The sequence below is a fragment of the Culex quinquefasciatus genome, chromosome 3 (assembly GCF_015732765.1).
Source record: "Culex quinquefasciatus strain JHB chromosome 3, VPISU_Cqui_1.0_pri_paternal, whole genome shotgun sequence".
Classification (NCBI taxonomy): Eukaryota; Metazoa; Arthropoda; class Insecta; order Diptera; family Culicidae; genus Culex; species Culex quinquefasciatus.
Genome location: NC_051863.1, coordinates 56644898 through 56668322, shown reverse-complemented (window position 1 = coordinate 56668322; position 23425 = coordinate 56644898). Strand labels below are relative to the sequence as shown.

At 34.1% G+C, this 23425-nt stretch overlaps 1 protein-coding gene across 5 annotated transcripts in view; it reads left to right on the top strand.

The window, feature by feature from the left end:
- LOC6039714 (synaptic vesicular amine transporter) overlaps window positions 1-21624 on the top strand; it is an 88426-nt gene extending 66802 nt beyond the window's left edge. For 4 of the 5 annotated variants that reach the window (XM_038262100.1, XM_038262101.1, XM_038262102.1 and 1 more), the window contains 6 exons: window positions 4621-4770; window positions 4850-4988; window positions 5133-5191; window positions 9118-9713; window positions 9772-9968; window positions 16033-16608. In XM_038262100.1, the coding sequence (XP_038118028.1) occupies window positions 4621-4770; window positions 4850-4988; window positions 5133-5191; window positions 9118-9713; window positions 9772-9968; window positions 16033-16342 (1451 nt within the window). In that variant the 3' untranslated portion in view covers window positions 16343-16608. Of the gene's footprint in view, window positions 1-4620; window positions 4771-4849; window positions 4989-5132; window positions 5192-9117; window positions 9714-9771; window positions 9969-16032; window positions 16609-20968 lie in introns of those variants that run through there. The other variant, XM_038262104.1, reaches the window with a different exon arrangement.
- Window positions 21625-23425: the final 1801 nt, after the last annotated feature.

Sequence of the window (23425 nt, the reverse complement as noted above, 5' to 3'; positions counted from 1 at the left end):
TCTTATTTCTCAACGCTTTTGCACTCTATTTACCTACTAATTAATGCTGCTGTAACAAACTGTCCGTTTTCCCTTAATTTGGCAGCGATATCAATTTTGTTTATCTTTGTTTATCTATTTGAATAATTTTTCATCTGCCTTATAAATTGCTCTTAATACAATCTAAGCTTGTTTGTTACCTCTATTTATTAACTATTGTTAATTTCTTTATATACTTCATAAATTACTATTTTTCTTTTGCTATTGATTCTTCAACTATCCATTGTTTTCAATTTTCACCCTTTTCTTCAAACAAATGAGGTTCGAGCCCTAACTCAATTTTTGGAATGATCAAAGAATTAACACAAATATTACTATTGTACTTTTGAAAAACTTTTATAAAATGCTTAGGACCAAAAATTGTAACAAAACACCGCGACAAAAGAAATAGCAACATATAAACACGATTCAACACTAGGAAAGATTTTAGCAGAAAACAATACTCAGTAAAATAACAACTAGTTTTTGAATTCAAACTAAAAATAAAACAGTTTTTGCTTTAATGAAAGTGGATAGGCACACTTTAAATGGTTAGGCGCTTATACTTACATCAAACCCTACGTAATGTACCACCCCCGGCTGAGTTAAAATGCGTAACCGGAAAAGAAGGTGTGCATGCCTTGCACGAACACTCAAAGCGTGTTTTAGCGTGTTGCTCGTACTGACTCAGAGCAAGGGTAAGATGTAGGTGTAAGGGCAGTGGGTGTTCGTCGGAAACCTAGTGCATAAGATCGGTCAAGGCCCGTTCTTACACTGAAAATTGCGAATAGCGAATTAAAAAGTGGTTAACGTGAAGACTTCCATCCAGACATGCATCGGCACTATGAGCTCTTTTTAACGGCACTCAGCTTGTTCTAGATGCCATTTTCGTTTAAAGCAATGTTATGCTTGTTGCTAGGTAAAAATATCTTGTTTTTGGCTTGAATAATGTGTAGAAAACATTGGTTCATTGGAAAAACCGATTTCAGCTATATTTTCATGTAAATGTTCTCTTAGCTCTCAAGAAGAACTTCTTAAAAGCTCTTTGAGTGCAATTAAGAGTTCTTAACCTATATCTCAGTAGGGTATCAAAATAATCTCTCAGGGTCTTCGGGTGCCTTAAAGACAAGCGTAATTAGCGTATTCTAATCACTGGCACAACATGCTGGGTATCATCTACGTGAAATGCCAAACAAGTTCTTCTAAAAGAGGAGTTAGAGCGGATGCATGTCTGCTTCCATCATTGTCATGATTTTTCGTTGAATGTTTTAAATTTTGCGTCGCTTTCAATATTTTGACAAAATTCCTTCAACAAGTTGTTTAGAATAGTGCCCTACATATGCTGATTCCTTTTGGTAACGATTATCCCATTCCTTGTAAAGTTATGGAAATCGTCATTAATCAATGATTGCCAACTAGGACGTCAATGACTGTGCTACAAAACTATATAAATTTTGAAGCACATTTGATTTAGATCAAAAATTCTTTCTGTGGCTTCAAGATGGCAACAACCGGCACATGCTGATTCCTTTTGGTGCTGAAATTCGTTAAATTGAATTTAATACAGAATATTTTATAGTGATGATCAATTTTCTTCAAAAATGATCAACGGCTTCACCTTAAAATTAAAAGTTTTTTTCTTGTTTCAAAAATCAAAACTTTGACTGCTAAAGTTTTTGAAAATCTCACTACCAACTGATTTAAAAGTTTTAACTTTCAATAAGGCTCGATAATTTCTTTTATTTTGTCGCTCTCATGTAACCGTGTACTCCTAAGTCCCTGATGTAAACAAACTTTTTGGTAGTGCCGGTGACTCGTAAATATTTTTACCGGAAAGCTCGTCCAATTTCCCATAAATTTGTTTGACCATTTTTCAATTTGACTCGTTTTATAATTCATGTGAGCTTACATCACCTAAAAATTGACATTTTAAACTTTAAAAACGAAATATCTCATAGAAGGGCGTGTTTTTTTTTATTTCAGTGTATTTTTTTTTTCAGAAATCCCGGTCAGTCCAATTTCCTACAAATTTATCTTTGACCACTTTATGAAATGATGCAACGGCTTTAACTAAAACAATATTTAAAATACAAAATATTTAAACAACTAACACCCTTCTCAAATGTCATTCTCGGGTGCAACTGATTCCATATACACAAAAATGGTTTATATAAATCTAGGACAACAAGTCTACAAAGTTTCCTTGAAATCAGAGAAGGTCGAGTACAAAAGTTAAAAAACTCCTGTTTTGGGCTGGATAACCGCATACTTAAAAAATGGGGCCATCAACGTGACCACTTTTTTTCATTTATTTATTTATTATTAGTTGATTGTTCCTAAGCAGTTTGTTGTTTGATTTCAAAAGTTCAGTAATGTAAATATCATAAAAATATTCGAAGTTTTTTTTTCAGAAAATATAAAAAAAATGTCTCGTTATTGTGCGTGGCGCGTCGAAAACCCTGGTTCAAAAAATTCTGTTGATGGATGTTCGAAATTTATTTATGTAGATGTTATGTAGATTTTTACAAGGAATCCGGGATTTTTTTTCAGATATGAACTCTTTGGTCCCGAAACCATCAAATCAGCAAATAAAATTTCCATAGGACCTTTTCTGACCTCAACATATTTTTCTTTAATAATTTTTAATTTAATTTTTCTTTAAGCCTAATTTGTAAATTTCCTGGGAATTCCCGAAATACAAGCGGAAGTAAACATTTGCCTACTTTTTTGGCACTAATTTTTCAATTATACATATAATAATAATTAGAGAACCTGATTTTTATTTTTTTGGGTTTTTAAAAATATGTTGTGCAACAAAACTAATATGGAATGAATATTACCTTTTTTATTTTTGACAACCTAACGATATTTTTAGTTATATAATTTGAAAATAAGATACTAGCCTCTTCCGGCCAAGATCAAAATTGAGATTTGTTTAAAATTCTTGTTTACGGTTGTGCGAGAAGAATTTGTTGAAAAATATTCGAGAAATTACAGTTTGAGGTTATAAATTTATGAATCACTTGAGCTGCCATGGGCTTAAAAGGGTTAAATATAAAAAATATCGTTTAATTTCAACCACTTTTATGCCATGAAATTATTTTAATCTCAATAATTTATTAGTCCAAGTAACCATATAACTGAAATCATACCATAAATGAAACAATGAAAAATCATTGAAAAACAACTTTTTTTTCATAAAATTATTTTTATTAGGTCCTTTTTGGTACTGGGACCTGGTTAGGACCGAGTTGGCTTTTGTAATTACATTTGACTTAATAATTACAGAGGATCTTGTGTGTAAATGTTAGTGGGAGGGGAGCCGATTACCCGCGGCCTACTCGGGGTTAGTAGGGAAGGGATTGATGTTAAAGAGAAAAACAACTTCGTATCATATGAAATCTACCCAAAGAATGCTACCGTATTTTAAAACTCGCTTCAAATATTTGATTACTTTGAGTTGTGATTTCATTCAATAGTCAAGGTTAAAAGCGCTTGGAATTGGATTTTTAAGGCAAATTCAATGATTATCTATTTATTCACAAGTTGAAAATACTTGTTCTGGAATAAGTTATTTGCCTTGAAATAGTAGTTTATGCAACAAGTTGCAAAAAGAGGATTTTTTCAGCACGAGTCGTACATTTATCCAACGAGGTTCACCGAGTTGGATAAATACGAAGAGTGCTGAAAAAATCAAGTTTTGCAACGAGTTCCATACAACATTTTTTGCAATTCCACAAAACACACACTGAGTGAAATTTTATGTCAAATTTTCATGTATTTTGTCAATAAATCGTTTAAATCAAAAACATGTTGAAAAGTGTTACTTTTCGAAACAAGTGACTTTTCACTCATTTGAGTGCTGAAAAGTAGAACTTTTCAGCATTTATTTTGAAAAGTGTTGCTATTCGATTCTGTTATTTTTGGTACAGAAAAGTAGGCTATTTCGTCGTTAAAGAATGACAGGAAAAGTAAATAGTTTCACGACGGAATTGCAAAAAAATATATAAAAGTATATAAAAGTATTTCATGGAAAATAAATTTTATTGTTATTACTTTGAATTCCCACGTCCTAACTCATTTACATTGTATCAAACAAGTAAACACTATCCAACGGAGGCAAAACAACAAATCGCGTCTACCCAAAACTGTATGCAACTGAAGCCTCGGGTTAACGCAATTAAAAACTCGGGAGGTAGTTTCTTTACCGAGAGATTCGAGAAACTTTTTGAAACGAAAACACAACTTCAGGCAGGTCCGACGCTTAAAATTTTCATTTTAAACTGTAAATAATTCAATTGGCGGTTTGGGAAGACGCTGCCTCCCACGACAACCACTTGTTGACGAGGTCGAGTGTTTCTTGCTCAATTTCCTGTCCCATCACCATACCGATGGCTTGAGACAGGGGTTGGAGCTCTTCAGGAAGTGTAGTGTGCCAACTGCAGATGATAATGGTCGGAGGAATGGTGCTGGCCATTTTCAATTTTACGCTTGGCAGATCTAACTAACTCGTTTGTGCTGATTTTCCAACAGAAGTTTATCGTCGCGTGGTTTTGCTTCATATATTCAAATTTTCTCTCTTTCTCCTTCTCTATCCTACAGTGCCAATCATCCCCGAGTTCCTGTATGACATCAGGCATCCGGATGCGCCGCTAGCTAGTTTCCCCAAGGAGCCACCGACGACGTTGTCTCCGTGCGAGAAGGAAACCACCACTCCGTACAATGGCATCGACGTCACCACCCCGGGCTACGGTAGGTTCTAAAGGAAGCGGGATTTGTGATTTTTGAGCATTTTTTTTTTTAACCTCAACAAAAACATTCACCTCACCAGACAATGCCAGTTGGTACGCCGAACGGGAGGAACGCCACAAGGAGCTGGTGGAGGAAACGGTCGAGGTCGGGCTGATGTTCGCGTCCAAGGCTTTCGTCCAGCTGCTCGCGAACCCCATTGTCGGTCCACTAACGCATAAGTAAGTAGTTTTGACGAAAACAAAGTTGAGTGACCAAGCGTCTCCATCAACCGTTTTTTGGTAGAAATTGGTAATGGAGATGCATGGTTCTTCAGAAAACATACAATTAACCTCAAACTCTTTTTTTGTTCTCTAATCTCCCAGGATAGGTTACAGCATCCCCATGTTTGCCGGGTTCGTCATCATGTTCATTTCCACGCTAAGTAAGTACACTCTCTCCCACTCTTCTACTGTAAATTATATCCAAATCATTGCGTTTAAAACGGCGAACGTAAGCGTCTCCTGCTTGTTTTGACCCTGAATAGACAGGACTGTTGATTAATAGTGTGCTGTTTTGGTACTGAAAAATGTGCCAACATCCTGATTGAGTGGGCAATGGATGGAAAAGGGACGGATTGTAGCTATAAATAAACTGTTACGAATTTGGATCAAAATACCCACCTTATCAGGTTGTTATCGTGATGGCCAAAGGGTTCACTGTTGAGCATTTTTTGCATTTTTGGTTGTTATGAAAAAATCAATGTTAATAAGAAATACAGAGAAGAAATTTTTGTTGTAATATAGAATTGATTAAATGGATTTTTTAATATACCCAAATAAGAATTAAATAAACTGAGAATGTCCTAAAAAAACTATCAAACATCTAAACATTTCCCGTTTGTTCCAATTCGTCCCAGGGCAAAGATTTAATTTAATTTTGGGCTCAGATTCTTACGGTGAATTTGGTACCGGAAAACGGGGTGATTTGTTTTGCAAAAATACGAATTAAATACAAACGGAATTGTGTGGATCCATACTGACCTTAGTAGAAAAGTAGAAAGTAGCGGTTTTCCACTAATTTTGAAAAGTTTTGAAAGTTAGTTAACTTTAATGAGGAAAACATTGATAAAAAGCATTAATTTAATACTCTCAAATTGAATATGAGATCGAATCGAAAACAGACTGCGTCATAGAATTCTTTCAAAAAATTTACACTAAAAAAATCAAAAATAAGTTTGTTAGTTAAAAAGTTATTTTGCTCAAAATATTTTTTTAAAAGATCATAAAATTTTACAAATGTTTCAGTTTTCAAGATTGAAAAAGGGCATTAGAAAATGTGGGAATGGTTGGATTAGACCAGAAAAACTTTATTTTTTTCTTTTTATTTTATTCGCTGTATTTTAGCAACCCGGGGTCCAATCTTTTATGTCCCTTTGGGAATTTTATTGGACATTTTCTGAACCATTCAAAAAAAATATTTTCAGGAATCGACAATCATGGACACTATTTTAAAAAATCGGGAATTTTTCAGTTAAAATTAAACTTTAGATGGCTATATCTTGAAAACGATGCACTTTATGAAAAAATCTGTAAAGTACTTTTCGATTGCAAATTTTACATTAAAAACTGTAGTCAAATTCATTTTTGACTCAAATATCTATTTTTCAAAATATTTTTTTTTTCAAAAACCTCATTGGCCTATCTACAATCACTTGGCTTAGACCAGTAATTAAAGTAAAATAGATAAGTTACTTAGGAAAGTACGCAACTTACGGCCGTCATCTACAATAATCTTAGAAAACTTGCTGGGCTGATATACGTTGCTATGCAGTTGTTTGTTTACCTTTGATAAGAAAACGCCAGCTTTACGTAGATTTCTAAATTTTCCAAACCATATGTACGTCAAGTTTCTAATTTGATTAATTTTCCATTGTAGAATACCAGATTAATATCCATTGATTTAAATTCCTAAGCTAAGTGCAAAGCTAAGTGATTGTAGATAGTGCATAACTATGCGGCATTTTTTTCCTTTATTCTTCTTTTTGGTTTAAAAGATGTGATTTTTGTCCCCTAAAACATCCAAAAATAAAAAAAAAAATACGAATTTTGGTAAAAAATCAATTTTAAAATCGTCAAAACAAAATTTCGTGTACCTTCTTTTTTATTTAAATAGTCCTCATCACTACCAACAACTTTGCCGATGACAGCAAATCGATCAGAAAATTCCTTCAAAAATTACAGATTTTAAAATATTTACGTACCAGAGCAGTTCTCCCAGATTTCGGTCATTCATTCAACTTTTTTGATGATGTATGAAAATTCAAAAATCTGTATCTTTTGAAGGAATTTTTTCATCGATTTGGTGTCTTCGGCAAAGTTGTAGGTATGGATATGGACTACACTGAAAAAAAATAATACATGGTAAAAAAAATTTGGTGATTTTTTATTAAACTTTTTGTCACTAAAACTTGATTTGCAAAAAACACTATTTTTAATTTTTTTTTTATTTTTTGATATGTTTTAGAAGACATCAAATGCCAACTTTTCAGAAATTTCCAGGTTGTGCAAAAAAATCTTTGAGCGAGTTATGAATTTTTGAATCAATACTGATTTTTTCAAAAAATCTAAAAATCGGTCGCAAAAACTTTTCTACTTCATTTTTCGATGTAAAATCAAATTTGCAATCAAAAAGTGTTTTAGTGAAATTTTGATAAAGTGCACCGTTTTCAAGTTAAATCCATATTTAGGTGACTTTTTTTAAAAATAGTCGCAGTTTTTCATTTTTTAAAATTAGTGCACATGTTTGCCCACCTTTGAAAAGAATATTTTTGAAGAGCTGAGAAAATTTTCTATATTTTGCATTTTTGAACTTTGTTGATACGACCCTTAGTTGCTGAGATATTGCCATGCAAAGGTTTAAAAACAGGAAATTTGATGTTTTCTAAGTCCCACCCAAACAACACACCATTTTCTAATGTCGATATCTCAGCAACTAATGGTCCGATTTTCAATGTTCAAATATGAAACATTCGTGAAATTTTTCGATCTTTTCGAAAAAATGTTTTTCAAAATTTTTAAACCAAGACTAACATTTTCAAATGGCCAAACATTCAATATTACGCCTTTTTAAAATGTTAGTCTTGGTTTGAAAATTTTGAAAATATTTTTTTCGAAAAGGCACCAAAAAAGTTTCAGTCGGATTAAAAAATACAAAAATTAAAATTTAAGAAAAAATACCGATTTATGTATGGACAGCTACCAAAATTGTATGGAGCCTTGTATGGATGAACCAATGATACAAAATGGCTTTTTGGTCATAGGGAAGGACCAATCAATGTTTGATCCAAATCAAAAATCAAAAATATAAATAAAATCCTCCATTTCCGGTTTTGGTTGAGACTTGCTCCTATAATTTTATCGAAGCCAGCAAATCCATCAGAAAATCCGTTTTCAAGATAATTTTTTTTTAATATTTTAATAGCCTATCTGTATGTACAGCTGCCAGAATTGCATAGAGACTTTTATGGACAATGATGCAAAATATCTTCTTTAGTCATTTAAAAAAGTCCCCATAAAGTTTCATCCAAATAAAAACTACAAAAAATAAATTTGCGATAACTTTGCATATTTTTCGAAAAATTACTCCCCAAAAATTTTTTTGCAAGGATTTGGCACAAATTTCAGCTATCGGTAAAAAAGAACTTCTGTTGTCTGCAATGATTCTTCGGGGTCTAGCTCATTTCCTCGAATGACATTTCCCCGAATTCCAGTTCTCCGAAACTCATTTCCCCTAATAGGCCACATCCCCTAATCGGCCACTTTCCCGAATGCCATTTCCCCGAAGTGACACTTACACTAATTGCCGTCCCGAATTTTCATACCCCTTAATCATCATTTTCGCTAAAGCCTTTTTCCATGACTAACAGTTATTTACTTTCTCAATTTCATCGAGCTTTCGGTTATGCTGTTGATTAAATGTTGTCAATTATTAGAACATTATTTTGCATAGTTCATGTATGAATGTAAAAATTTAGCCGCAATCGATTTCACTAGTCATTTAAAAACATTCTCGAATTTTTAATATATAACAAAAGATTAAGCATATTTATTCTTCTTCTTTCCTTTTAGAAAAAAAAATCTACGAATAATGTACATTCCAATCTTCTTTTTTCTCAATTATTTCCAAAATAATAATTTTTGTGTGATTTTTTATGATACTTGAAAATTTCAAGTTGAAATCATCCTCCTTAATTGTTTTGGGGCCATCCATAAACAACGAAAACACTTTTTTGATAATTTCAGACTCAACGTTTGCAAGGAGACGAAAAACATTTCATAATTAATATCTTATCAAACCTCCTTTTCCCAGTTTTCGCCTTCGGTAGAACGTACTCCGTTCTGTTCCTGGCGCGAGCACTGCAAGGAATCGGGTCGTCCTGTTCTTCCGTGTCCGGCATGGGAATGCTGGCCGATCGGTACACCGACGACAAGGAGCGCGGCAACGCCATGGGCATCGCACTCGGGGGGCTTGCCCTCGGCGTCCTCATCGGTCCACCCTTCGGAGGCATCATGTACGAATTCGTGGGCAAATCGGCCCCCTTCCTGATCCTGTCGGCGTTGGCCCTCGGCGACGGTCTGCTCCAGCTGGTGATGCTGCAACCTTCGATGGTGATCGAGGAATCCGATCCACCCTCGCTGAAGGCCCTGGTCATGGATCCGTACATCATCGTGGCCGCCGGAGCGATCACCTTCGCCAACATGGGCATTGCGATGCTGGAACCGTCGCTGCCGATCTGGATGATGGACAATATGGGTGCCAGCCGGTGGGAACAGGGCGTCACGTTTCTTCCCGCGTCAATCAGTTATCTCATCGGAACGAACCTCTTTGGACCGCTGGGTCATCGCATCGGACGGTGGCTGGCCGCCCTTCTGGGACTGGTCATCATCGGACTGTGTCTACTCCTCGTAAGTTCAGGCCTCGTTTCTCCTCAAAGTATTTCTTCAACTTTACCCCTCTTTCCAGATCCCAATGGCCACCTCCATCCATCACCTGATTCTGCCGAACGCCGGCCTGGGCTTCGCCATCGGAATGGTCGACTCGTGCATGATGCCCGAGCTGGGATACCTGGTGGACATCCGGCACACGGCCGTGTACGGCAGCGTCTACGCCATCGGTGACGTGGCGTTCTGTTTGGGCTTCGCCATCGGACCAGCGCTCAGGTAAATGGGTGGGGGGATCCTTGTTGAAGGAAATCTTCATCGTCATCATCACCTTCATCATTATCAATCAAGTTTACACACATTTGGGGTTGACCACTCCATCGGGACCAATTGTGTTTGCCCATGTGTCAACGCCGCAGTAAAGGTGGTTGTGGGGACAATAAAATTGATATGATTCAAGGGTGGTTTTATTTGTGTGTACAATGGAAAGGGCGTTGGGGACGGCGTAGAAAGTGAAGAGCGAATGAGTGTGAACATAAATATCAAATTAAAAGGAAACAGCAGAACGTACTGCAGGTTGATGGATCTCAACGGTATCAAAATGAAACAATCTCTGGAGAAAAATGTTAGCTAAACTAAAATTGTATCGAAGTTTCTAATTTGAACCAATTTGTTGATATTTTGTTACACGCCTCGAGATTTTTTTTAAATTTTTCGTTTGATTCATCTGATGTAAGTATTTATACAAATGTTTAATGTTTTGTCGTTTATACAACAAAAAAAAACAAACAAAATCTCTTTTTCTCATTAAGTCAAAAACAAAATAAAAATACTCAACTTTATTATAATTTAATTTAAATTAAATTTATAAACTTTTTTAAAATTAAGATAATTCAAACAAATTTAGTAATTTAGAACCTTGAGAAAAGTTTGACTATAGTCAAACAGTCAAAAAAAATGAAATCGCCTAGGTTTTCGGTAATCAAGGCTTAGTAATTTTTCACGCTTAAAAATTGCAAATTTCACGGGGACCTCAATTTCAAAACACCAAATTTCACGCAAATTTCGCGGAACTTGAAGAATGTTAAAATAACTCTGAAAATCCTATCCTATTAAATCACACAAACTACTTTTTATGCTTCATTATATATTATTCTCCAATAAACTTTAAAAAAAAATCTCCTATTTTTCGAAAAGAAATCCTCTTGGATGGACTCTATATATATATTTTGAAACAAAATTTAGGGCACGCCTATTCTCAAATACTGAACCGCTCTTTTAATATTCAACTTATCAAGCTAAAATGTTTTCACTAATCTGCATCTGCTGTATCATTTTACATTTTATTAAATTTCATATCAAATCAAGATTTTACAACCTTGTCCAGTCAAAATGAATAAAATAAATTGAATTTTCTGCGACATTTAGCCCATTAAACATATTTTTCAAGGATTTTAGCTCACTTTTCAAAAACTAAATTTAGAATCAATTTACAAAAATAATTTATTTTTAACAAAATCTAAATGTTTATTCTGAATGAGAGAAGAAAACAAATAAAAAAAAATATTTTTTTAACTTTAAAGGGAATCATCCAGTGGCAGTGCGTGGCCGAATGGTTACGCTGTCCGCTTTGAAGGCGGATGATTCTGGGTTCGATTCCCATCTGCTGCAACCTTCCATCGGATGAGGAAGTAAAATGTCGGTCCCGGCCTTGGTTGTTAGACCGTTAAGTCATTCCAGGTGTAGGAGTCGTCTCCATGCCATAAGTACAAACAACACACCAAGCCAAGCCTACTCCGGTGGAATCGCTGGCGGCGGTTGGACTCGCAATCCGAAGGTCGTCAGTTCAAACACTGGGATGGAAGGTTCCTTAGAGTAAAAGAGGTTTGGGTGCTCTCCCCATTTAAGCCTTCGGACTCCTAGGTTCGAGCAGAAACTTGCAATAGAGACCACAAAAGACCCGGGGGTCGTTTATGTGGATGGTTTGATTTTGTTTTTTTTTTTGGGAATCATCCATCCAAATAAATAAATATCGTTAAAATTAAACAGGCTAAAAAAAATTACATGTTTTTTAAATGTAATTCTAAACATAAAAAATACTCTTCACTATAGTTTGAATAAAAAAAAGCTTGAATCTTTTAGTTTCTTTCAAAACTATACCTTTCAAATTAAAAAGCAGTATAATGTTTAATACAGCGAATGAAAATATTATTAAATTTAGTTAATTTCTAAAAAAAACTCAAAAATCTGAACATTTCTTCAAATGGTTCATATCAACCTGACATACAAATTCATTCAAGCTTTTTTATTGATCGTCAAAAATCACTAACCCTATATTAGTAATTAAATCAGGGTATTCACTCGCTTAATTCTACAGTAGTTTGAAAATTAATTTTATTCCTTTCTGAGTTTGATAATTTCACGGGATGTCACGGAAAAAGCCAAATTTCGCGGAATTCACGCTGTCCGCGAAATCGTGAAATTTCACTAACCTTAGAATCATATATATGATAGATAAATTAAAAACCTATATGAAAAATGTTATGTACTTCAATTGATTTTTGGTGTCAAACCAAAAAAACATTATGAAACTTATTTTTACTTTCTTTAAAAATGATTGTCATAGAAATAATTCAAAAATAATGGAGAATAAAATTATATTGTTGGTTTTGCAATGAAAAATAACTCCATAATGGAGCACCAGATTTGAGTGGTAGAAATGACAGTTCTTCAATAAGAAATACATTTTAGAAAAAAGCAAAAACTGCTCGAACAGAAGTGCTCCTATGGCGAAAATAGACCCAAAATCGCACATATTTAAACGCAACCGGTATCTTTATAAGAAAATTATTATTATTTAATATAGTTTTTCTCTGGGTGTTGAATAGTGGTTCGCAAAGCGGCCTCAATTTAGAACTGTCAAAGCGGAACCAATTTACTGTTCGCAAAATGCTACCAAGAAATGGCAAGAATTATGATCGATCTATAATTTATTTTGTTTTTTCATCACGTGGAAAACAAAAAAGGCCTCTTTTGGTCTCCCATCGTTTAGTCCACGAAGAAAAAAAGCGAGAAGCACTTAATTTTCCAGCAAAAACTTTAACATCAACAGATCCAAAATGTTTCAAAACAATTCACTTCAGCAGCAAAAAATATGTCACGCTTGTGCTTGAACATACCCTTCTACTTTGTTTATGTTTACAGCTGTAGTGCAGTTGTATTAGTGGTAAGCAGTTGGGAGCTTTCGAAAATCACGTTACGCATTCTGTCTTTTCAGCACCCAGGTTTTTCTTATGTAAAATACGGGAAATCAATTGGTAGGGGAAGGTGGGGCAAGACGACCATATGGGGCAAGTGGAACAATCGCTCGTACGGCAGTAATTTTTACAATTTGACAATTTTGAGGATTTGTTGCTAGCAATGCAATTAGCTGATTCTACTACCACATTACCACCAAAACGACGTAAACGCCACTGAGCATAAGATTGAATGAAGTTTTTTCCAAAACCTTTGTTTTTTTTTTATAATATTTGGAAAGTACAAAATAAGGCTTAGGGTACGTTCTATGACTCATTTTTTCAAAATGCTATTTTTCCTATATCAGTAGTGTCCCTATTAATGACTTGCACCTATTATAAAGTATGATTTAACTTTTGGTTATTTTTGTTGAGAGCTTTTAAAAAATCATGTTTAGGTGGGGCAAGTATACCATAGGGATTTTTAGTATGGAAAAAAATACGAATTGCTGCAACAACATATTTTATTGTGAAATAAATACATAAAAGTACTTAAAAACTGATAAACAATTGTAAAAAAATGTCCATACAAAATATAGTGATATCATGGAAATTTACTATTTATCATCTAAGTAATAATTTTTTTTCGTAAAAACTATGAAATTTTTAGTCTAATATTATTTTTAATCAAAAAATGAAAGAAACGTTTAAAATACATTCTAATCTGATGTATCTAAGTGATAACAGTTCAATTGTTAGCAAATTAACATGCTGTTTCATGCATTGTTCCTCTTGCCCCAACGGGTTGTTCGTCTTGCCCCACTAGTTGAGTAGAACGTACGGAAAATCAAAAATTTTAAAATCAAGTTTTTACATTAAAAAACAGGATTTTTAAAAAACTTGTTCTATCAAAGTCTCAGCCAAGACCTGGAATAAGATGATTATAAAAAATCCTACAGATTTTTTAACGTTTTTAATGGATTATAACGAGCATTTGCTTAGCTTGTTACACTTGCCCCACTTTCCCCTAATGGTTTTATTAACCCAACGAAACGGCGAAGGATCAATTTCACCTCAATTTCCTTTTTTTACATTTTTTTTCTTGAAAATGTCCCTTTCTTAGTATGGTGGCTAAACTTATGTGTAGGACTATAGATTTTTAACAATTTCGCGAACAGCGTATTCCCGTTAATTTTAACAATTTCCTTGGAGCAGGTACAAATGTTATTTAAAAGTTTCGTTTTTTAAAGCAACGCATTTTTATACACAGGTAAAAAGGATCTATCCTTTTCCCCCAGAATAACCCGCTCCTCAGAATTACCCATTCTCTAGAATTATGTAAGACCTTGAAATAAATAATGTTATTCATGTTAGAATGCTTTCATTTAGTTTTGCATTTAGTTTTCCCTTCTAAGAAGGAAAAATTTTACATCAAAGGGAAAATTCTAATTTTGTCAGCAGTTATCACAAGTGACCACAGTTTTCCCTTCATTAAAGAAGATCTAATTGATTTTCCCTTCTTTCAAAAAGAAAAAAAAACAAATTTAAAGGGAAATTTCAACTTTCAAAGAAGGAACAAGTCTATTAAAAAGTGAAAATTTAACTTTTGCCAGCAATTATTAGAAGTCAAGAAAGTTTTCCCTTCATTATAGAAGGACAAATTCGACTTTTTGCAGCAAATATCACAAAAAAAGGTGAAATATTTACATTTCACACTTTAAACCTGATCTTTTTTTTTTTTGAAGTAAATACAGTCGACTCTCTGGATGTCGATCTTCTCGATATCAATATTGCTCCAGCCGTCAATACATTTTTCAGTGCCTTCATGCTTAGATTTTGATATAGATTTAATTTGATATCTCCCGCTCTCGACGGTCTCTTCAATATCGACAACTAGAGAGTCCCCTGTTGTACATTACGTATAAACTATTCTGGGGAATGAGGTTTAGGGAATGGACCATTGTGGTGAATGGTATTCTGGGGAATGATTTTATTAAATCTTGTTTTGGTTTGGATAAAACTTTTTTTTTTTATTTTGAATTGGAATGGACAGTTCAATGTAAAATAAATAGCATACGTTTAAAAAAAACAACACATTACCATGCGCTTGCCCATTTATTTATATATAATTATTTATTTTTGGTTGCTTTTCTACTATAATTACACCAAATCAAACTTCTGGAGTTATTTATTTATTTTTTTTTTTTTTGAAAAGGACCAATAAACCAAATTTTCAGTTTTTGCTTTTTGGGTGTTTTTTAATACCCCTGACTCAAGGCGGTTTCAAAAAACACCCAAAAAGCAAAAACTGGAAATTTGGTTTATTGGACCTTTTCAAAAAAAACTCCAGACTTGTTCTACAAGATCTATTAAATGAAAGTTTTAAATATTTCACTATAACCCTTTTTGGTTCTATTCGGTACTCTAAAAAATTCAAAGAAATTTAGAAAAAAAATTCTATTAGTGTCAAGTTTAAAAAAAAAGAAAATGTGTAGAAGATTGAAGAATAATAATGTAGATTTTCAATGTTTTTCTCAAACAATTTTTGAGTTCCTTCAAATGTTAGTCACATTTTGTGCATAAATGTTATGGAATTATTTCAAGACATCAGGCAACAACAAAGAAATATTCTAAGAAACCAAGCGCTTCCATTGAATTTCTCTCAGAACCATTTTGTTTGCACCGAGGGGTTCAACATAATATTTAAAAAAAATCTGAATATATCATTAAACTTTTTTTTTATGAAACATAAAATAAAACAAAAATCATTTGAATTAATCAATTTAGTGTGCAAGCTTTTTTTTTTAATCAAATATCGCTTTTAGGTTGGGTAACTTTAACTTAGATTAATCAACATAATTTTGTTGAAATAATTATTTCTACTTAACTTTTCAAGTGTTACTGAACATTAAAATTGTGATCCACCGTCTCTAAATCACATCATTCATACCCTTCATACCACTTGTCAACATCATCACCGTCATCAACGCGTCACCGCACTACAACAGCCCATCACGAAAAAAAAATCCAATCTAACCCCTGATTCTATTTGCACTCTCTTTTCCTCCCTCGTTTCCACCACAAAACTATTGAAATCCCCCGTTTAGTGGCACCTTGGTCAACACCATCGGCTTCGAGTGGATGCTGGTGGGCATCTCGATCCTGTGCTTCCTGTACGCGCCCCTGCTGATGATGCTCCGGGCGCCCCCGACCAAGGAGGAAAAGAAGGTAAGCGGCATTGACAACGGCGGGCTCACGCTGGACAATGGCAAACCGTCGTCCGCCGTGGTCACCGAAAAGCAACCCCCGGCGACGACGACGACGACGAACGGCAGTTCTGCGGCCAAAAATGCTGTGGCCACGGCACCAATTAGTGCTGCTGCCACCAACCAGGAGAGCTGCACGACGAAGCTTTAATTGGCGGACGCGCCAGACGGGCGTGATTTTAAATCAAATTTTAGTTTTTTACTCGTTTTAAGTACCTACCTTTATAAGGACACGCAGGGTTTTGTGCTCAAATCGAATTTTAACTTCTGCCTTAAACGGAAACGTATGTGCCTTACGACGAGACGGTTGAATCTCTTAAAAGAAAACGATTGTATTGATAATACACAACTCTCTTCTTTTATCTAGGCTAAGGAAAAAGACATTCGCGAATAAAGACATGTTTTACTTTTGTATGATTTTGTTTTGTTTCTGTTTATTTATCACAGATCTTTAGTTGGTAAGGCATTCTTTTGAAAAACTATTTTATCTTTTCCATTAGACCATTGCAAATATTAAAAAAAAACATTTTAACCTTTTGACGACATTCTTGGTATTCCGTTCTATAGGTTACTTTCTAAGGCACTAGTCTCCTATCTTTTCTTATCTTTCTTTTTTCTAAATAAATATAATTGCAATTTTTCATTGAAAACCATTAAAAATAGTTCAATTGTGACCACGCGTCCGGCATCGACCATCATCATATTTGGCATGGGGGTTGTTATGCCTCAAAAACAAAAAAATCCAAGTTTAGTGCCATTTGGTCCAACCCCGCCAACCCCTATCTTTTCTTAGATTTTTGAAAAATATCATTATTAACCCTCTAACACCAATGGTGCCGATATTTTCAACAGCTTCTTTTTGCACATGTTTAGGACACATATAAACTAACTTCTGAATTTCGTCCACATTGAGCTTTTTTACAGAACAAACAAAAAAAAATTGGGAATATAATTAAACACTATTTTTTTCAAAAAAAAAAATATAGCTGGCAACACTGTAAATTTTGAGTACGCCATTGCATTCTACGTAAAAAAATGTTCAAATTTGCTTACCCAAAAGTTGACTGATCGTTAAGTTAAGACTTACACAGAAAAAATAACATTTTTTAATTACCTTTTTTAAAGAGGTGGGCAAAACCGTTCTTTTTTAAGGAGCCGCTAATTTTCGTTTGCTCATTAAAAAGAGCCTTTTGAACGGCTCTTTCGCTCTTTTTCAAAAATTTTGATAAAAAGGTTATTGTTAAGAATGGTGTGATTTTTAAAGTTTTTTCACATTGGACTTTTATAAATCATGTGAAAAAAAATCTAAAACCAAGGAACGAAGAATGCCCTTGAAAACCATAGGTCTTGGCGGTCTCTATGTCAAGATTTCTATTCGAACCTAAAATGGCATCCAAACTTAAAAAAAAAACCTAGAATTTTGGAGAAATTGCTGTCAATTTTAATGTTGAGTATTTTTTTTTTGTTTTTGTAGAAATTGAATGATCATGATATTTTATTTGGAGAAGATAAATATTCTGCGAACTCTTTTCTACATTCTGATTTAATCGATAAAGTCGATTAAGTCTATAAACGCTAAAGTTTAATCGGGCAAGAGAATTTATTATTTCCAAAATCTCTCAGCTCAGTAATTCCCCACGAGAACAAAAAGCTCTCCGATTGGACTCAAAATTTTTCTGGGGGTTCCCTGGCCAAAATAATTAGACCCGTATTTTTTTGTTTGGCCATTAGGGTGACCCACATGTTAGGGTAACAAAAGTTGCGTATTTTAATTACGAAAATTTTGGTACCTTAACAAGTATAGGTCATCGCTGAAATTTTCAAGTTATCACAATTTTAGTGAAAAAAGTCGTTTTTTTGCCGTTTTTGCTATTTTACCATTTTTGCTCGTGGCGCGTCGAAAACCCCAGTCTTTATTTTAAAAAACGTATCTCAGCAAATTGAAAACATAACTTCACCATTTTTTGATATGTTGTGTAAAATTTTCCGAGGAATCATGTAAAAATATTTTCAGACATAGGCTCTTTGGTCTCAAGACCTTTAAAACAGCATTTTATGTTTTCATATGACCTTTTCAAATGTCAAGCTTGATTTTTTTTTAAACTTCTTACTATTTTTCCCAAACAGCCAAACTAATCAACTTTTTTTTGCGTCTAAGACAGCTAAAATCGGATTAAATGGCGTGGAGATATGATTTTATGAAAAAAGTGCCTTGGGGAAAGTCGACGAAAATTGCCATTTTTCGGACCACCCTTACACGGCGTAGGTCACCCTAATGGCCAAACAAAAAAATACAGGCCAAGGAACCCCCAGAAAAAAAATTGAGCCCGATCGAAGAACTATTTTTTCGAATCATGCTGTTTTCGTGGGGAATTTCCGAGCTTTTAAGTAGATTTTCAGCAATGTTTACCATGTTAATTTGTAATTTGTTGTTTTATTACGATAACTTGTTAGTTAAACTATGCATCAAGTCAAGGAAGGTACTAACCGGAAATTAAGAATTTGTAAATTAAGCAATTTTAAGTGTTTAAATCTGTATTCGGCTAATACTCAAATGTACGACCAGTTGTACAATGAAATAAAATCATTTTGTTTAGATAATCATTTACTTTTGGAATTTCGAAGAAAAGTAGGAAACTGAAAATGAGTCTGAATACTTTTATGTGGTGTTTGGCAGCAATGCTATTTTGGGATTATTATTTTATAAGCCATTATATTTCAATTTGGAATTGAATTTTCAATTCTCGATAACAAATTTAATACTACAATTTGTTCGAAATTCAATAATTTATAATTATAACAAGTTTAAAAATCATTCCATCTTGGAACGGTGTATGCACTTCGGAAGGAATCGGTCAAAAAAAATCAAATGGGCAGCAGCGGCAGCGAAAGCAAGCCATATAGGGTGAAGAAAAGCCCAAAGAAAACGCTCCCTCTCCTTTGTTCTGCTGTTCGTAAAGATGTTTCTTGACCCCTTTCCTTCCGACCTCCATACTAGCCTTGGAACAGTTCTATCAGAAGACCGGAGTTTCAAAAAGATCCGCGGTTCTTTTTTTGTGAGCCATGGTTCGTTCGCTCTTTTTAGTGAACCGGCTCTTTGAGCGGCTCGCTCTTTTTTTTGCCCACCTCTAACTAAAAGTTGAATTCCCAAAATACCGTAAACTGGGGTCAATCGGGACACATGGGGCGAATTGGGACAGCAGTTTTAACCATGTTGGAGCACAATATTTTGATTTTTCTGGTTGGTTTCGGTTAGAACAGACTCAGGCCAACAAAAAGTGTACATCCATTTCCAAATTTAAAAGCTTTAAGTGCTCTAAAAACTGATGTCCCTATTCAGAATGTTGACCCGATTCACCCCAGATTACGGTAAGTATTTTTAATATGTTCGAGTCCGAAGAAAACATACTGGAAGAACTTTTTGTTTGATTACGTCCCAAGTCCTTTCTTGTCAATTTTAATGATTGCAATACATACAAGGGATAGTCTATCTACAATCGCTTAACTTAAAAAAATGCACTTAGCTTAGAATTTTGAATCAATGGAAATTAAACTGATCTTCTACAATTGAAAAATTTATCTAATTAGAAACTTGACTAAAGGTTCGAAAAATTTCAAAATCTACGTTAAGATGACATTTCCATATCAAAGGTAAACAAACAACTGCATAGCAACGTATATCATCCTAGCAAGTTTTCTAAGTTGATTGTACAGTCGACTCTCTGGTTGTCAATATCCAAGGGACCGTCGAGGAAGAGAATCATCAGTTTACAGAACGATGCAAAATGAAGACTCGATTGAAAATATTTTTTTCTTCATACCTAGCTATGGGAGAGAATCATGGCAACGTCCGTCAAACAAAAACAAACTAATGTCAAACACCCTTCAAAGCTTCGTTTCGCCAAGAAAAATGTCTATGCAAGCCATGAGAAAGTGAAATTATTGACATCCGGAAGAGATTTTAAAGGAAACAGAATCCAAGGACCGTCGAGGAAGAGATCCTTCAAGCAAGAGAAAATATCGAGGAATAAAGCCAATCGAAGTATGCAGTTTGAAGGGACTGAAGAATTCATTGATAGATGGAGAATTATTGATATCGAGAAGATCGACAGCCAGAGAGTCGACTGTAGATGAGGGCCGTAAGCTGCGTAAATAACTTTCAAGCTAACTTATCTATTTCACTTTACTTAATTATCCTAAGTTAAGTGATTGTAGATCAACTGTAGATAGCGCATAACCCCTAACATGTACTAAACTTTGAAAAATATTTGCAACGGCATTACTCAATTTTAGCAAATCGTGAGTTTTAAAAATAGAGTCTAAATGGGTAAAAGTTGGTACAATACCTCTGGAATAGCGTTACTTTGGCCCAAACACATTGAATCCATGCACCAGGAAGATTAGGAACTTTTTTTCTGTATCGGCAAAAACTAAATCTTTACAAAAATAAGATTTCATAGCTAATATTTAGATAAAAGAGGTTGGCAATATCTCTAACAAATGACTCGTGAATGTTTTTTGTTTCATCTAAAATGCTCTTATGTCGGTTGTGCCAGCTTGTAAACAATGTGATTGATCAGACGTTAGTTTATAAGTTTCCTAAACATGTGCAAAAATAAATAGTTGAAAATGTTGTCTCATCTCCGAGAAATTCGATCTCAAGTTAGAGGGATAAACATTATGACTATTTTTAACAATCTCTGCTTGCAATAAGATAATTCAATATCATGGTCAACCCATTTCTTACTAATCTCAATCTTAACCATCCCAATTTCAGTCCCTGATGAGTGTCGGTGAGCGTTCGTCGGTGCGTTACGTGACCTACCAGAACGAGGACGACGACGAGTAAGGCGGTATGCTACACCCAGATCGAAAACCCAAACGGCTACTTCTTCAGGACAAGAGCAACGTATTTGGAAAACAACACTGCAACTGCAACCAGAAACAGCAACAACACAAAACCGAGAATGGAAGCTTCAAAGTATGTTTTATAAAGACATTTAGATAGAAAATGGGAACAGATTTCAGCCGAAAGATACAATAAAAACGAACGAAGGAGAGGATATTGCTGGTATTTTAGAGGAGTTTTTAAAGTCCAATGAAGCCATATTTTTAGTACACAGAAATTTTAAGATTATAACAACCGATATGATAAGATGTGTTGCCTACAAAAACAGACTACACTTGTTGAAAGAGCACTAAAACAAAAAATAATATTGAAAGTGAGACTAGGAAAAGTTTAATCGAAGAAAAAGTTGAAAGTGGTTATCAGAAAATAAAACATGTAAATGTACACACACACATAGAAAGCACTACCCGAGTAAAACTTTGAAACAAATCATTGGTTAATCGAATCAACACTGCAAAGTGGTTGAGCAACGGTACATCTCTCTTTCTGTCATCGCAAACAAGAATGGCGAACAAAGCAAAAAACAAACGAACAACAACAACGTATATAAACATTAAAATTTAACTAGAATTACTCCCTGCAAACTCTCAAGTCAATCGGTTCCTTGAGTTATTTTGGGTGTTTTTTCAAATTTTACATTTCTTTCAAATACTTAAGTACCTTTAATTTTAACTTATCCATGCCTTTAAAAAAAATAAAATTTTCAATTTAATTGATCGTGGTTGGGTTCTTATAACAAAAAAAGGGTTATGAAATAACTTTACTTTATTGTTAAAAACAATATTTTTAAAACAGAGCACATTTTTTAAACCCAACACTGATAGAACAGTAGTTGCAGCAAACATGCCACAAAACCTTCTGTTCAACATGTTTTGATTTATTTTCCTGTCTTAAAAAAACGCTCAAAATAACTCCAGGAACCGAACTAACCAAAGGCAAACGGACAGCTTCGTGGCTGCCACCAGAGTGAAGGCAATCCAAAACAGTTGCAAACAGTCACTTGAATCACGTTTTGGCTATAGATTTGAAGCATCAACTTTTGATACTGTCAAAAGCATATGTTAAATTTAAAGAAAAATGTGAAAGCGTTGACTTGCAAATGGAATTTGGATTGCCTGGTCTCAATGTGAATCAATTGTTTGACACGAGTTCTTAAATTCCAGTTTAAAAATATGTTTAATTTTATTAATAAAAAAAAAGTTAAAAGTCATTGTTTTCATTAGTTTACAGAGCGATGAACGATTTTCTTAAACATTTACTCTGAATTTCCACGTTAAAATAAATTTATTTGTATACAGTTTTTATTTATATATTTATTTTTATGGAACAGAAGTTTTTAACTGAAATTTAGTTTTTGTAATGTAATATCGGTCGAATTAATCCTGTAAACTCTGGTCAAATAGCGGAATCACAAAACAATTGCCTACCAAGGTTGATCGAAAGAAAAATTAACATAGCTTCATGCTATTCACAAACTATGCTACGAATGTTATCTCTGTTATTGTTTGACATTTGCTTATGTTACGTTTCAAAACATGCACCGTCCTTCAAAACAAAAAAAAAACAACTTGTCGCTTAGACCATGAAATTTTCAAATTTGTTTTTTTTTCTGATCTTTTCAAAAGATTAACAATTTGTTTTGAACTGGCACCGCTGCATTCACATTTATCATGAAGCTAGCAGCACTGCAAACGTCAAAAGCATGCGTCTGACTCAAGATGTCTGGATTAAAAAAGGTATGACGAATTATTCAGCTGTAAAGTTGCTACGGAAACTTAAATGCAAATTGATTTTTTCAATTACAAAAAAGAAAAGCGTTGAAATTTGCCCTAAATTGGTAATATCTGAATTTTCCGAAAACATCTATTAAAAAATCACTTTTCATGATAACTTTTTTAATACAGTTTTCCTTTATACATTGAAGCAAGGAACTGTCACAAATTCAATTTTGATTCGTTAAGCAAATATAAATACAAGCATATTTCAAGCATTCAAAGTAGACTGATGAATTTTAAAAATTTGAGTCAAGCAATCTGATCTCTTATTTGAAGTACTTTTTTCAAACAATTCCTTTGTTATATGATAATTTAGTTGACTTCTGAAAATTTCTAGATTCTTGATCTAGAAATTTTCAAGCAGCCCGATTACAACATATTTTATGATCTCAGCGACAAAATATTGCGGGACGGTCTTATCTGACGGATGATGGGAATAATTTACTCACTTAACCAACAAACGACGATCGCAACATTCTGTACAAAAGGAATCGTCTGATCATTGTCTAAACTCTGGTCGTCTATATCGAGCGAGAGCTGTAGCATTATC